The following is a 15,245-nucleotide window of genomic DNA, read 5'->3' as shown; positions in this document are numbered from 1 at the left end:
GTACTATTGTTTGTACAGATGAACATAGTACCTTCAGGCGTTTGGAAATTGCTCCCAAGGATGAACCAGACTTGTGGAGGTCTACAAGTTTTTTTCTGAGGTATTGGCTGAATTCTTTTGATTTTCCCATGAAGTCAAGCAAAGAGGCACTGAGTTTGAAGGTAGGCCTTGAAATACATCCACAGGTACACCTCCAATTGACTCAAATTATGTTAATTAGCCTATCAGAAGCTTCTAAAGCCATGACATAATTTTCTGGAATTTTCCAAGCTCTATAAAGGCACAGCCAACTTAGTGTATGTAAACTTCTGACCCACTGGAATTGTGATACAGTGAAATAATCTGTCTGTAAACAATTGTTGGAAAAATTACTTGTGTCGTGCACAAGGTAGATGTCCTTAGGACCTGGAAGAGGTTGTGCCACAGATTATTTTCAGAAGGAGGAACCACACCGTGTGGTTACATACCTAGGTAGAGACGGGTGGGTTGTATTCTTAACGGCCATGCATAGTGCATTGTCGGAACACAAGTTAACTATCTTGGTATTGTCACTGATTGCGCAGAGACAAGGAGTTGTGTGCATCAGTCCCTGTCATGGTGCCCTTCGAATTCACTACAATGTTATCCTCAATCCCCTGTGTATGCCACCACCTTGCATAGTATCTTAGAGAGTAACAGCTAGGCCAGCAGCCTATTTGTTGAAACGAAAAGTAAAATAAAATAATATTTGTCACATGCGCCGAATTCAACAGGTACAGATAGATCTTACCATGAAATGCTTACTTACAAGCCCTTAACCAACAATACAGTTCAAGAAATAGAGAAAATATTGACTAAATAAAGTAAAAAATACAATAAAAAGCAACAATAAAATGACATAACAATAACGAGGCTATATACAGGGGGTACCGGTAATGAGTCAATGTGCGGGGGTACAGGTTAGTCGAGGTCATTTGTACATGTAGGCAGAGGGTAAAGTGACTATGTATAGATAATAAACAGCGAGTAGCAGCAGTGTAAAAACAAAGGGGGAGGGGTCAATGTAAATTGTCAGCGTGGCCATTTGATGAATTGTTCAGCAGTCTTATAGCTTGAGGGTAGAAGCTGTTAAGGAGCCTTTTGGACCTGGAGTTGGCGCTGCTGTACGGCTTGCCGTGAGGTAGCAGAGAGAACAGTCTTATGACTTGGGTAACTGGAGTCTTTGAAAATTTTTCGTCCTTCCTTTGACACCACCTAGTACATAGGTCCTGGAGGGCAGTCAGCTTGGCCCCATGTATTGGGTATTGGGCCGTACTCCCTACCCTCTGTAGCGCCTTATCATCGGATGCCGAGCAGTTGAGAGCAGTCAGGATGCTCTCAATGGTGTACCTGTAGAACTTTTTGATGATCTGGGGACTCATGCCTCATAATTTCACTCTCCTGAGGGGGGGGGGGGGGATGTGTAGTTGTGCCCTCTTCATGACTGTCTTGGTGTGTTTGGACACCAAGGAACTTGAAACTCTCAACTGACTCCACCAATGTTTTATTTTTATTTTATTTAACTAGGCAAGTCAGTTAGAAACAAATTCTTATTTTCAATGACGGCCTACAGTGGGTTATATGCCTTGTTCAGGGGCAGAACGACAGATTTTGACCTTGTCTGCTTGGGGATTTGATCTTGCAACCTTCCGGTTACTAGTCCAGTGCTCTAACCACTAGGCTACCTGCTGCCCCAGGTAGCCTCTACCTCTGTTAATGGGGGCCTGTCCTGTAGTTCACAATCATCTCCTTTGTCTTGTTCACATTGAGGGAAAGGTTGTTGTCGTGACACCACACTGCCAGGTCTCTCACTTCCTCCCTCTCATTGTTGTCGGTGATCAGGCCTACTGTTGTGTCATCAGCAAACGTAATGATGGTGTTGGAGTCGTGCTTGGCCACGCAGTCGTGGGTGAACAGGGAGTACAGGAGGGGATAGAGCAGGCACCCCTGCGGGGCCCCGGTGTTGAGGATCAGCGTGGCAGATGTGTTGTTGCCTACCCTTACCACCTGGGGATAGCCCGCAGGAAGTCCAAGATCCAGTTGCAGAGGGAGGTGTTTAGTCCCAGGGTCCCTAGCTTAGTAATGAGCTTTGTGGGCACTATGGTGTTGAATTCTCACATGGGTGTTCCTTTTGTCCAGGTGGGAAAGGGCAGTGTGGAGTGCGATTGAGATTGCGTGATCTGTTGGGGCGGTATGCAAATTGGAGTGGGTCTAGGGTTTCCGGGAGGATGGTGTTGATGTGAGCCATTACCAGCCTTTCAAAGCACTTCATGGCTACCGAGTTGAGTGCTACGGGCTGTAGTCATTTAGGCAGGTTACCTTCGCATTCTTGGGCACAGAGACTACGGTGGTCTGCTTAAAACATGTTGGTATTACAGACTCGGTCAGGAAGAGGTTGAAAAGGTCAGTGAAGACACTTGCCAGTTGGTCCACGCATGCTCTGAGTACACGCCCTGGTAATCCGTCTGGCCCTGCAGCCTTGTGAATGTTCACCTGTTTAATGGTCTTGCTCACATCGGCTACGGAGAGCGTGATCACACAGTTGTCCTGGACAGCTGGTGCTCTCATGCATGCTTCAGTGTTGCTTGCCTCGAAGCGAGCATGAAAGTAATTTAGGTCGTCTGGTGGTTTCCTGTCACTGGGCAGCTCGCTGTTGGGTTTCCCTTTGTAGTCCGTCATAGTTTGCAAGCTCTGCCACATCCGACGAGCGTCAGCTAGAGTGTAGTAGTGTGTATTGATGTATTGATGCTTTGCCTGTTTGATGGTTTGTCTGAGGGCATAGCGGGATTTCTTATAAGCATCTGGATTAGTGTCCCGCTTCTTGATAGTGGCAGCTCTAGCCTTTAGCTTGGTGCGGATGTTGTCTGTAATTTATGGCTTCTGGTTGGGATATGTACGTACGGTCACTGTGGGGATGACATCGTCGATCAACTTATTGATGAAGCTGATGACTAAGGGAGTATACTCCTCAATGCCATTGGATGAATCACAGAACATATTCCAGTCTGTGCTTGCGAAACAGTCCTGTAATGTAGCATCTGCGTCATCTGACCACTCCCTGCTTTAGTTTTTGTTTGTAAACAGGAATCAGGAGGATAGCGTTATGGTCAGATTTGCCAAATGGAGGGCAAGGGAGAGCTTTGTATGCTTCTTTGTGTGTGGAGTAAAGGTGGTCTAGTTTTTTCCCCTCTGGTTGCACATGTGAAATGCTGGTAGAAATGAGGTAAAACGGATTTAAATTTGCCTACATTAAAGTCCCCTGCCACTAGGAGCGCCGCTTCTGGATGAGCATTTTCTTGTTTGCTTATGGCCTTATACAGCTTGTTGAGTACGATCTTAGTGCCAGCATTGGTTTGTGGTGGTAAATAGACTGCTATGAATAATATAGATGAGAACTCTCTTGGTAAATAGTGTGGTCTACAGCTTATCATGAGGTACTCTACCTCAGGCGAGCAATACCCCAAGACTTCCTTTAATATAGACATTGCGCACTAGCAGTTATTGACAAATAGACACACACCCCCACCCCTTGTCTTACCAGACGTAGCTGCTCTGTCCTGCCGATGTACGGAAAACCCAGACAGCTCTATATTATCCGTGTCATCGTTCAGCCATGACTCGGTGAAACATAAGATATTACAGTTTCTGATGTCTCGTTGGTAGTATAGTCTCCACCGTAGATCATCAATTTTGTTTTCCAGTGATTGCACATTGGCTAATAGAAATGATGGTCCTATTAACTTACAAATTTGTGCATAATGGCATGGTGTTTTATGTACACTTCCAAGTAATCTTACAGGCCTAGGTTTATAATCTTGTGAATGTAAGTCACGGATTGCGTGGAGAAGGATTGCGTGGAGAAGGATTGCGCGTTTCGGTTGGGCTCAAGGGCTGCCGCAAAACCCCTGTCATTGACCTTGCATAGTCACGGGGCAGGGGGTTTGGGCAAAGCCCCGCCTGAGACAGCAATTTTTTATCTAATAGGTCTAGCCACTAGCCTCTATAAGGTGAACAAGTGGTAGCCTAAGTTAGCGGTATATAGCTGAGACAAATAGCCTATAACGGAGACAATGCCCCTGTTTTGGGATTACCTATGTGTCCTTCATTCCTCCCATCCTTGAAGACATCACCAATAGATGGATAGTGAAAGGAGATTTTACTCTAGTCTACCAACCAAGTCATGTCAGATCAGTGATTATTTATTTATGCATAGCCTATGCTCATTGATCATCATTGATCTAATAGGCCTATATTTATATCAAGGATTATTTCAAGAAAGGGAGAATCCATCAATTAATATATTCAAACAGAGCCTAAGAATAGCTACTTTAAACATGCAGGAGTGGTCCTTGAGATGCCTCTTCTCCCACAGACAGGTGCTATAGGTTTATAATGGGCTGCAAAATAGCGGTGTTGTAGCAGCTTGACATGAGACACATACACACGCATAGCCCTCGGTCTTCAGGATCCCAAGATAATTTGTTTAATTGGGTGTGCTCACATAGCCTAGCCTATAGTCGTTAGAAGGAAATACTACTGTTAGTAAAACACCATGGATAAGGTCATTAATGGTTGCCATTATGCACAGATGTTTTATTCCCCTCTATTCTGAACTTTCTTTTCTCATATAGGTCTAGCTGTAAGACTCTCTAAGCTACTGTCTGTAGTCTATGCAAGGTGTTCACCTAAGATACACAGAAGAACATTGTAGCAAATTCAGAGGGCAGACTGACAGGGACTAATACCCCTTTTACATCATGGCGTAATGCATATGTCATCTTCACGGAGTCTCGCCCCACTACTGATCAGACAAGTGTAGTGATTGTAACGCGAGAGAGGTGACGCTGTCTCTCGACAGAGATTGCATTTATTGTGGGAGATTGCTAAATATTACCTTTTTATGGATGACAGGTTAAATATATTGTTTCAGGTGATAATAAAACATGTTTTGTTTAGTTACTTTATCCTCAACTTGTTTCTCTAACTTTATAGCATGTCAAGCAAGCTAAAAGCCAACGCTAGGTTGAATGTACCATTGTAGCTAGCGACCTCACCTAGTAATGACTTTTGGTTTTTATAATAATTATTATCACAATAAACTTCAACTGAAGGCAAGTCATATAATATAATGGGTATTATTTAACATGAATATTAAAATATGACTCACTTTTATGGAATGGGTAAAGTTGCTAGCGATCCCATAAAGCCATCAATATTTTAATCTTCTTCTATGGTTTGGTAACTTCCTGTTCTTTCACGGACTGAAAACGACTCAAAGTTATAACAATTTCAAAGTATGCTCTGTCCTTCTCGCAACGGAGCCTAAAATCACAAGGGCACGTTGCGTTTCCACTCTGTTGTGGGTGCAATGTAACAGAGTTCGTTGGGGTAATGTGAACAGGGCTTAATGCCTTGATCACACCGACAGTGTCACTGCATTTTAGTACACCAGAAGTACATACATTTCCAATGGAACACTGTGTTTGCCTTACAGAAATACATTGCAGAGGCAGTTGCAGGGTATTTTGTCTGGTGCATAGTTGGATTTATTCATCGTATGCGTTAAACTGTATGCATAGATGGCTTGACAGGAATGACAGCAGAAAGTTGAACTTTTGTTGCACACACATCCTATTGATGCTGTGTACCATTTTAAGCAATGACGCTGTCGGTGTGATCAAGACATAAGGCCTCAAACACACCTACAGCACCATTGTGCAAAATGGTACGCAGCATCATCTAGATATGTGTGCAACATACAGTACCAGTCAAAAGTTTGGACACACCTACTCATTCAAGGGTTTTTCTTTTTACTATTTTCTACATTGTAGAATAATAGTGAAGACATCAGAACTATGAAATAACACATATGGAATCATGTAGTAACCAGAAAAGTGTTAAACAAATCAAAATATATTTTAGAGTTTAGATTCTTCAAAGTAGCCACCCTTTGCCTTGATAATAGCTTTAAACACTCTTGGCATTCTCTCAACCAGCTTCACCTGGAATGATTTTCCAACAGTCTTGAAGGAGATCCCACATATGCTGAGCACTTGTTGACTGCTTTTCAACATATTTACCTCTGCAATGCAGTACTGCAAGGCAGTGCTGCAAAGCAAGCACAGCGTTCCATTGGAAATTAAGGTACTTCTGGTGTACCAAAATGCAATGACGCTGTAGGTGTGATCGAGGAACCCCAGGTCTCTTCGCAGTCAGTGACAGAGCCAAGAAAGTTTTTTGTTTGCGCTCATAATGCACCATGGCCTTTAGAGCATATGCCTATAGTATGAAGTTTTCAGAGGGAAACTTGATGTGTGTGTGTGTGTGTGCGCGCACACAGTGACACCGGTTCCAACAAGTGTATTAGATCATTAGATTGATGGTCATTTGTTTGTTTTGCCCCTACCCTTTAACACCCACCCATCTTTACCTATGTATGTAACCACACAGACTTGGATGAAATACCTCATCCAAGTCTGTGTGGTTCCTCCTTCTGATCCAAGGTTGTGTGGTTCCTCAACCTCTTCCAGGACATAATAATTATAATAATACTTTTTTGGGGGGATACTACATTTGGCCTTTAGTACCACATCCCATAGAAACACATTTATTATTTAACCAGGCAAGTCAGTTAAGAACAAATTCTTATTTACAATGATGGCCTAGGAACAGTGGGTTAACTGCCTTGTTCAGGGGTAGAACAACAGATTTTTACCTTGTCAGCTCAGGGATTTGATCTAGCAACCTTTCGGTTATTGGCCTAACGCTCTAACCACTGGGCTACCTGCCACCCCAAATAACACATCCATAAATGGCAAAAAAGACAGTAAAAAAAAAAGGAATAAGGGTTTGAAGTATCTGTCCCATACATAATTATTAACTTTTTTTTACACATAACCCCTTTTTTATGATAGGCACAAAATGACCTCCATAATTCCATAACAAATTTTAACCGGTATGGTTACTTTCAGACGAGTCCGTCACACTTGTGGGGGTCATAGAGCAAAATGGAGAACACCATAGTGTTTGTGAGAATCTCCCCTTTCCATAGAGTGTGGTTTTGTCTACCTTCGCAGACGATGCAAAAAAACATATCTCTAGCTTAAACTGACGTATTTTGATGTGGATCTTTTATTATACTACTTATATTGACGCACCAGTGATAATTATGTGCTAAAAGAGCAAGGATTTCCAGTGTTACTGAAGCCGATTTTAAAAGTATAGTTTCACAAGTCATCTAACTCCGGCATTTCAAAGGTGGCGTGCACAGCAACAGGGAGCCAGAGAGGTATGCAATTAATAACCAAATCCCTTACTTTAATCGCACGTTGACTTTTATTGCCATTAGTCTTGTCCTGGAGGCAGAACTGAGCGATTTCCCATTAGAAAGGCCAGCTATAATGTCAAAATTGGCTAGATTATGAAAACAAAAATTAGTTTCTAAAGTACTATCTCTTCACTTGGTCATAATTCAAAATTACAGTGCTTGTCTTTCATAATTTGGTCAGTTATGTATTATTTTTTAAATATTTTTTATTTATTTCACCTTTATTTAAACAGGTAGGCCAGTTGAAAACAAGTTCTCATTTACAACTGCGACCTGACCAAGATAAAGCAAAGCAGTGTGACACAAATAACAACACAGTTACACATGGAATAAACAAACACACAGTCAATAATATAATAGAGAAAGTCTATATACAGTGTGTGCAAATGAGGTAGGATAAGGGGGTGAGGAAATAAATAGGCCATAGTGACGAAATTATTACAGTATGTCAAAATAAACACTGGCGTGATAGATGTGCAGGAGATGAGTGTGCAAGTCGCAATACTGGGGTGCAAAGGAGCAAAATAAATAACAATATGGTGATGAGGTGGTTGGATGTGCTATTTACAGTTTGGCTATGTACAGTGATCTGTGAGCTGCTCTGACAGCTGGTGCTTAAAGCTAGTGAGGGAGATATGAGTCTGCAGCTTCAGTGATTGTTGCAGTTCGTTCCAGTTATTGGCAGCAGAGAACTGGAAGGAAAGGCGGTCGAAGGAGGAATTGGCTTTGGGGGTGACCAGTGAAATATACCTGCTGGAGCGCGTGCTGTGGGTGGGTGCTGCTATGGTGACCAGTGAGCTGAGATAAGGTGGGGCGTTACCTAGCAATGACTTATAGATGACCTGGAGCCAGTGGGTTTGGCGACGGATATGAAGCGAGGGCCAGCCAACGAGAGCATACAGGTCGCAGTGGTGGGTAGTATATGGGGCTTTGGTGACAAAACGGATGGCACTGTGATAGACTGCATCCAATTTGCTGAGTAGAGTGTTTGAGGCTATTTTGTAAATGACATCGCCGAAGTCAAGGATCGGTAGGATAGTCAGTTTTACTAGGGTATGTTTGGCAGCGTGAGTGAAGGATGCTTTGTTGCGAAATAGGAAGCGATTCTAGATTTAATTTTTGATTGTAGATGCTTAATGTGAGTCTGGAAGGAGAGTTTACATTCTAACCAGACACCTAGGTATTTGTAGTTGTCCACATATTCTAAGTCAGAACTGTCCAGAGCAGTGATGCTGGACGGGTGGGTAGGTGTGGGCAGCGATCGGTTGGAAAGCATGCATTTAGTTTTGCTTGATTTTAAGAGCAGTTGGAGGCCATGGAAGGAGAGTTGTATGGCATTGAAGCTCGTCTGGAGGTTAGTTAGCACAGTGTCCAAAGAAGGGCCAGAAGTATGCAGAATGGTGTCGTCTGCGTAGAGGTGGATCAGAGAATCACCAGCAGCAAGAGCAACATCATTGATGTATACAAAGACAAGAGTCGGCCCGAGGATTGAACCCTGTGGCACCTCCATAGAGACTGCCAGAGGTCCGGACAACAGGCCCTCCGATTTGACACACTGAACTCTGTTTGAGAAGTAATTGGTGAACCAGGCGAGAAAGTCATTTGAGAAACCAAGGCTGAGTCTGCCGATAAGAATGTGGTGATTGACAGAGTCGAAAGCCTTGGCCAGGTCGATGAATACAGCTGCACAGTATTGTCTCTTATCGATGGCGGTTATGATATCATTTAGGACCTTGAGCGTGGCTGAGGTGCACCCATGACCAGCTCGGAAACCAGATTGCATAGCGGATAAGGTACGGTGGGATTCGAAATGGTCGGTGATCTGTTTGTTAACTTGGCTTTCGAATACCTTAGAAATGCAGGGTAGGATATATATATAGGTCTGTAGCAGTTTGGGTCTAGAGTGTCTCCCCCTTTGAAGAGAGGGATGACCGCGGCAGCTTTCCAATCTTTGGGGATCTCAGACGATACGAAAGAGAGGTTGAACAAGCTAGTAATAGGGGTTGCAACAATTTCTGCGGATAATTTTAGGAAGAGAGGGTCCAGATTGTCTAGCCCTGCTGATTTGTTGGGGTCCAAATTTTGCAGCTCTTTCAGAACATCAGCTATCTGGATTTGGGTGAAGGAGAAATGGTGGAGGCTTGGGCAAGTTGCAGTGAGGGGTGCAGGGCTGTTGACCGGGGTAGGGGTAGCCAGGTGGAAAGCATTGCCAGCCGTAGAAAAATGCTTATTGAAATTCTCAATTTTCGCGGATTTATCGGTGGTGACAGTGTTTCCTAGCCTCAGTGCAGTGGGCAGCTGGGAGGAGGTGCTCTTATTCTCCATGGACTTTAGTGTCCCAGAACTTTTTGGAGTTAGTGCTACAGGATGCAAATTTCTGTTTGAAAAAGCTAGCCTTTGCTTTCCTAACTGCCTGTGTATATTGGTTCCTAACTTCCCTGAAAAGTTGTATATCGCAGGGGCTATTCGATGCTAATGCCGTACGCCACAGGATGTTTTTGTGCTGGTCAAGGGCAGTCAGATCTGGAGTGAACCAAGGGCTATATCTGTTCCTGGTTCTAACTTTTTTGAATGGGGCATCCTTATTTAAGATGGTGAGGAAAGCACTTTTAAAGAATAACCAGGCATCCTCTACTGACGGAATGAGGTCAATATCCTTCTAGGATACCCGAGCCGGGTCGATTTTAGAAAGGCCTGCTCGCTGAAGTGTTTTAGGGAGACAGTGATGAGTGATGGTCGCTTGACCGCAGACCCATTACGGACGCAGGCAATGAGGCAGTGATCGCTGGTTGAAGACAGCAGAGGTGTATTTGGATGGATATGTTTGGCTATGAAGGTTCAGAGTTTGTTGTTGGCATGTCATGCCTAAGTTTGCTAATCTTGCCAATGAAAAAGTCATTCAAGTAGTTGGCAATATCAGAGGGTTTTGTGATGAGTGAGCTATCTGATTCAATGAAGTACAGTATGTAGCTGAGTTTGCCTTTTTGCCCCAAATTTATTTTAATGTGCTCCAAAATAATTTATCTTTGTTTCTTAGTACAGTTTCTTCTTACTTTTGTTTAGTTTAGTCACATTTACAATTAATCAATTTACAGTACATTTGCCAATCAGCTGTTGTGGCAGACTTATTGTACAGACTTATTGACCTTTATTACTTTCTGCAGATGCTTACACAATGGCTGAAGTGACGTACATTTGGACTCGAAACGCATCAGCGTCAGTAGAGGTAGCAGGAGATGGATCCAGACTGAACCAGTATCACCTTCAGGGACAAACTGTGGGGACAGAGACCATTAAATCAAGCACAGGTGAGTCTAGACCAGAATAATCAAAAAATGGTGTGCTCAAATCAAATAGTCTTTTAAAGAAAAGTATTTCGGTGAAGGGTTGGAAAGGAAACATCAACTGGAAAATGAAAACCCACACTCACTAGTAATAGTAACCTGTGAGTGTGTTTTCCAGTTGATGAGTCTACACCAGTACCCATTATTGGATCTGAGCAGCGACACCAAGCAGAGACAACAATCTCCTGAACCAATATAAAAAAATACAATTATCACAACACACTCTCACCTGTATTTGTTCTGCTTCTTCCCTGTCTGCAGGTGAGTACACCGTCATGACAGCCCACTTCCACCTAAAGAGGAAGATTGGCTACTTTGTGATCCAGACTTACCTGCCCTGCATCATGACCGTCATCCTCTCCCAGGTCTCCTTCTGGCTCAACCGAGAGTCTGTACCTGCCAGAACTGTATTTGGTAAGCACTTTCTCACACAATTTCTTGATCACAGCAGATAGGGATTACTACCACAACGGTGCCATGTTTGCAACGTCTCATATGTGATTTTGTCTTTAGTCAGGCTGAACATGTTTGCCTATGTAGTCAAGTAAAACATATTATTCCACTGGAAGTCTCTGCTCTTTAGTGGTTGAGAGTGCTCCTCAATGTTCAGGTCAAACACATTGATGGTCATGTCATACACATCATATGTTCCATTTTTCTAGTCAATCAGCCCTTGTCAGATAAAATGCATTCCACCATAGCTAGTTCGAACACCTGTTACTCTACAGTCAGGCCAAACACCTGCTCTTAAATAACAGCCTGGTCAAATGGTCAGATAAGTCACATGCTGCACATACACTCCTATCCCTGAGCAGGAGTGTTACATCTGACAGGCTAACACTATCAGAGCATCACAGCATGCTTATCACAAGAAGCCCAATCGACCCACAGAAAAAATAAAATAAAAGCCCAGACCCTTATATCCTGTTTGGAAATGTCAGGGACCTGTCGGTCTCTAAACTGGGGCTTCTATACGCTCTCTCCGTCTGCCCCATAATGTAGATTCCCCTCATATAATCAGTGCTAATTATGCATTGGAGTTCCATGTATTCAGATCCAGTCAGTGTATTCACAACCTTAATGACATGAAGATTATGTTCTGAATCAGTTGAATGGTTTGACATTAGGGGAACTGGAATGGTTTTTAATAGGCCTTTAAGAGGAGCAAATTCATGGCTTTTAAGTTGACTTAACATAAAACTACCACTTTAGCCCTCAATGTAACCATAGACCACAGGCGTATTAATGATCAGTTACTCTAAATGCCCATGGTTGCCAACATAACAGACAACATATGAACAAAAACGTTATCAATTTTGTCTATATATGCATTGTTGTTGGTTTAAATTATTGTAGAATAGTTTCTAAAGTTTTAGGAAATAGTATATCCATCTATTTGTTTTCCTTTGAATACTTCTTTCTATATTATGAGTCCTCTCTTTTTCTTATTGTTTACATTTTGGGGTCAACTCACCATACAAATTCAACACCTGCAGGATTTTCTGTCTATACTTTTAATTTGTTCACAATTCTCCCTCAGTCTTCTAGTGTATCAAACAGATTGATAACTGTTCTAAACATGTTCAATGATAATCCTCATGAATATCACTCATTGAGACAATCTAGCTCAGCATTTCCTAAACTTGGTCCTCGGGACCCCAAGGGGTGCACGTTTTGGTTTTTGCCCTTACACTACAAAGCTGATTCAAATGATCAAAGCTTGATGATTAGATTATTATTTGAATCAGCTGTGTAGTGTTAGGGCAAAAACCAAAACGTGCACCCCTTGGGGTCCTGAGGACCGAGCTTGGGAAACCCTGGTCTAGCTATTCATGCAAGGTTATTAAACATTTCAAATTCAGATAATAGCTGTTAAATCCAGCTTTCTAGAGGGGTCAAAGAACTGTGGCTGATTGCTCCTTTTTTTCTTTGGGATTTGGCACATTCTACACTGAAAGAGTGAACAGGTTTCATGAAGTTTTTATGAATATGCTTCAAAGGGGGGCTGAACTTCCTGATCTAGCCTCGGTTTCAATTATCCTCATTATGAGATGCCACTGATAACGAGGCGTGCTTTGATGTGGGTGTCTCTTTTGTGTGTTCGAACGTGGGAAGCGATGGTACATTCGCTCTGCTAAAACAGTACACAGTTAGTCATTCACCCTTCCAGATAACTTAAAACAGTCTAACCAGGTCTTGTCTGGAAGTAGGCTAGACTAGCTAGCAAGCTAGCCAACTTCTTTCACCAATTAGCTTCAGCCGGCTGGTGTGCGACCATGTGAAAGTTGGTTTGACTTTGAATAGCCTAGCTCTGTGGCTAGTTAGGGACCGTCAATAAATTACACAATATGTTCATGTTGCATATCTTTAGTTGTCTCATTAAATGCTTTCAATATTTGCATATTAATTTCTAAAATTTATAGTTGGTTTGAGGTTTTTAAGTAATTGAAATTTGGAGCTATTGACATTTAAAAGATTGTCTCATGTACTTTTACTGATGGTCCCTAACTAGCCCCATAGGGATATCAAATGTCAAACCAAATGGACCATGGGCATTACAATCGGGTCCCATGCAGCTGCACTCCGAATTGTTGATTACTTGGGTGCTGCCAGCTGTGGGCAGGATTGAAATAAACCCAACCCAAGGAAAACTGTTACGGGACCCTTCATTCTGTGACATACAATTTTTTCCTAATTATCTCGCAAATCTCAGTTTTGGATAAGATTGACTTTATGACGAAAATTATCCTATTTACACTTTGTAGTACATTTTGACACTACGATAATTGTTTCTGACTAATATCGATGCCACATTGGCCGTTTTCTACCAGAGAAGTTGTTTATTGCCTTCAGTTGCTCTTTAAAGGCACACTAACTTGTAACACTGTGGTAGCTAGGAATGAGTTACATAAACAATGATGTTCGACAAACTCCTAACAAATATCTCACAAATACACTGTAACATTAAGGGCTCGATTCAATCCGTAGCGCTGAAGATCTGCGCTGTAGCGCAATTGAAATTTAAAGGCATTGTTCTCGTGTTCGCGGCGACTGCATTCACGGTAAATGCTGCATATATTGGCTCAATCGGAAATAAATCACGATATAATGCAGATTTTCAGCAAAGGCCATCTAAGGAAACGTGTTCCTTTTTAGAACTGTGTTCCTTGTTGTCTCTGTTCTGTGAGGTCTGGCTCTGTGGTGGTGTTCTGGTTAAATTATTAATGTAGTCACCACTTCAAGCCTCCACAGCACATCCCCACTGGGCATTTTATCCTCGCAATCGGAGGATTGTTATTTTACGTTAGCCTGCGGTATGTTGTTTGATGTAGTTTCATGTTTCCTCAAATACATTGAAAAAAAGCCACCAAAAAAACCTATCCATCAGCAGCCATGTGGAAAAAAAACACCCATTATTTCAATGTCATCTTAGTCAGAGGTTTGAAGGAAGAAATGATAACTCGTTGTCTATTTACATGCCTATGTTTGCATGTTTAGAGTACACAATGACAATGTGTAGATTGTCAATGGAAAACATGTTTTCCAGATTTGTTTATCCTCTCACCTTCACCTGCAATGCAGTAATCTAAGTGTATTTTTTCTCTCTGAAAATGATGAGGCCAGGCAATTAATAAAGAGACAGGGAGATGCTTTGCATTTTGCTTTGACTGAATTCATAGAACAGGGACTTAATTTAAGGGGGAGAGACACCTATTGATCATTTCGGAGGAAACTCAAGGAAGCGGAGGAAATATGGTAGATGCCTCTATGTGTGTGTGTGTCTGTTATTTCTGTGTGTATTCCCGTGTATGTATGAGTACATGTCTGGGAAAACACATTATCCTCTCAAAGCATTGGAGTGGTTTGATAGGGTGGGATTCCCGCATGTCCTCCAGCAGCTGACAGTCTTTGTACACCATGCCGAGTACTTCGTATCAGCCTTTTGGTAATACTTTACTTGAACTGCGCTGCCGAAATGCCTTCTTAAACACATCATAGAAATTATGTGCTAGACATCATAAAAGGTCATGACAACAGCTCACCTTTGACTTGAGACAATTGAACAGTAAAACATATTTTTCCAGATATATATATCTATATATCGTGACTGTGTTATATGAAGATTATTTTTGTTAGGACTGTCAAAAGTAAATGCGTTAATAATGCGTTTAACTCGTGACATGTTTATCGGTGTACATTTTTGGGACGCCATTAATTGCATCTTTATTTCTTCACTGCACAGAATCTTAACGCCTCGATCGCACTAACAGTGTCTTTGCGCAAAATGGTACGCAGCATCATCAAGATATGTGTGAAACATAAGCTCAACATTCACCTTCTGCTACCATTTCTGTCAAGCCGTCTACACATACAGTTTGATGCATACATTCGATAAATCCAACGTATGCACCACACAGAACGAACTGCAACTGAATCTTCAATGCAATGCTGTAAGGCAAACACAGCGTTCCATTGGAAATGAATGTACTTCTGGTGTACTAAAATGCAATGATGCTGTCGGTGTGATCAAGGCGTAAGTGCACATGTTTCCGCAC

At 42.2% G+C, this 15,245-nt stretch overlaps 1 protein-coding gene across 2 annotated transcripts in view; it reads left to right on the top strand.

The window, feature by feature from the left end:
- Positions 1 to 15,245, top strand: part of gabra2a (gamma-aminobutyric acid type A receptor subunit alpha2a) — a 42,217-nt gene that overhangs the window by 19,084 nt on the left and 7,888 nt on the right. For both annotated transcript variants that reach the window (XM_055863433.1, XM_055863431.1), the window contains exons 7-8: positions 10,510 to 10,653; positions 10,951 to 11,103. In XM_055863433.1, coding sequence (XP_055719408.1) covers positions 10,510 to 10,653; positions 10,951 to 11,103 — 297 coding nt within the window. The remainder of the gene's footprint in view (positions 1 to 10,509; positions 10,654 to 10,950; positions 11,104 to 15,245) is intronic.

This window comes from Salvelinus fontinalis, chromosome 15 (genome assembly GCF_029448725.1).
Source record: "Salvelinus fontinalis isolate EN_2023a chromosome 15, ASM2944872v1, whole genome shotgun sequence".
Classification (NCBI taxonomy): domain Eukaryota; kingdom Metazoa; phylum Chordata; class Actinopteri; order Salmoniformes; family Salmonidae; genus Salvelinus; species Salvelinus fontinalis.
Note: the sequence above shows the minus strand (reverse complement) of the source record. Positions and strands in the feature narration are given on the sequence as shown.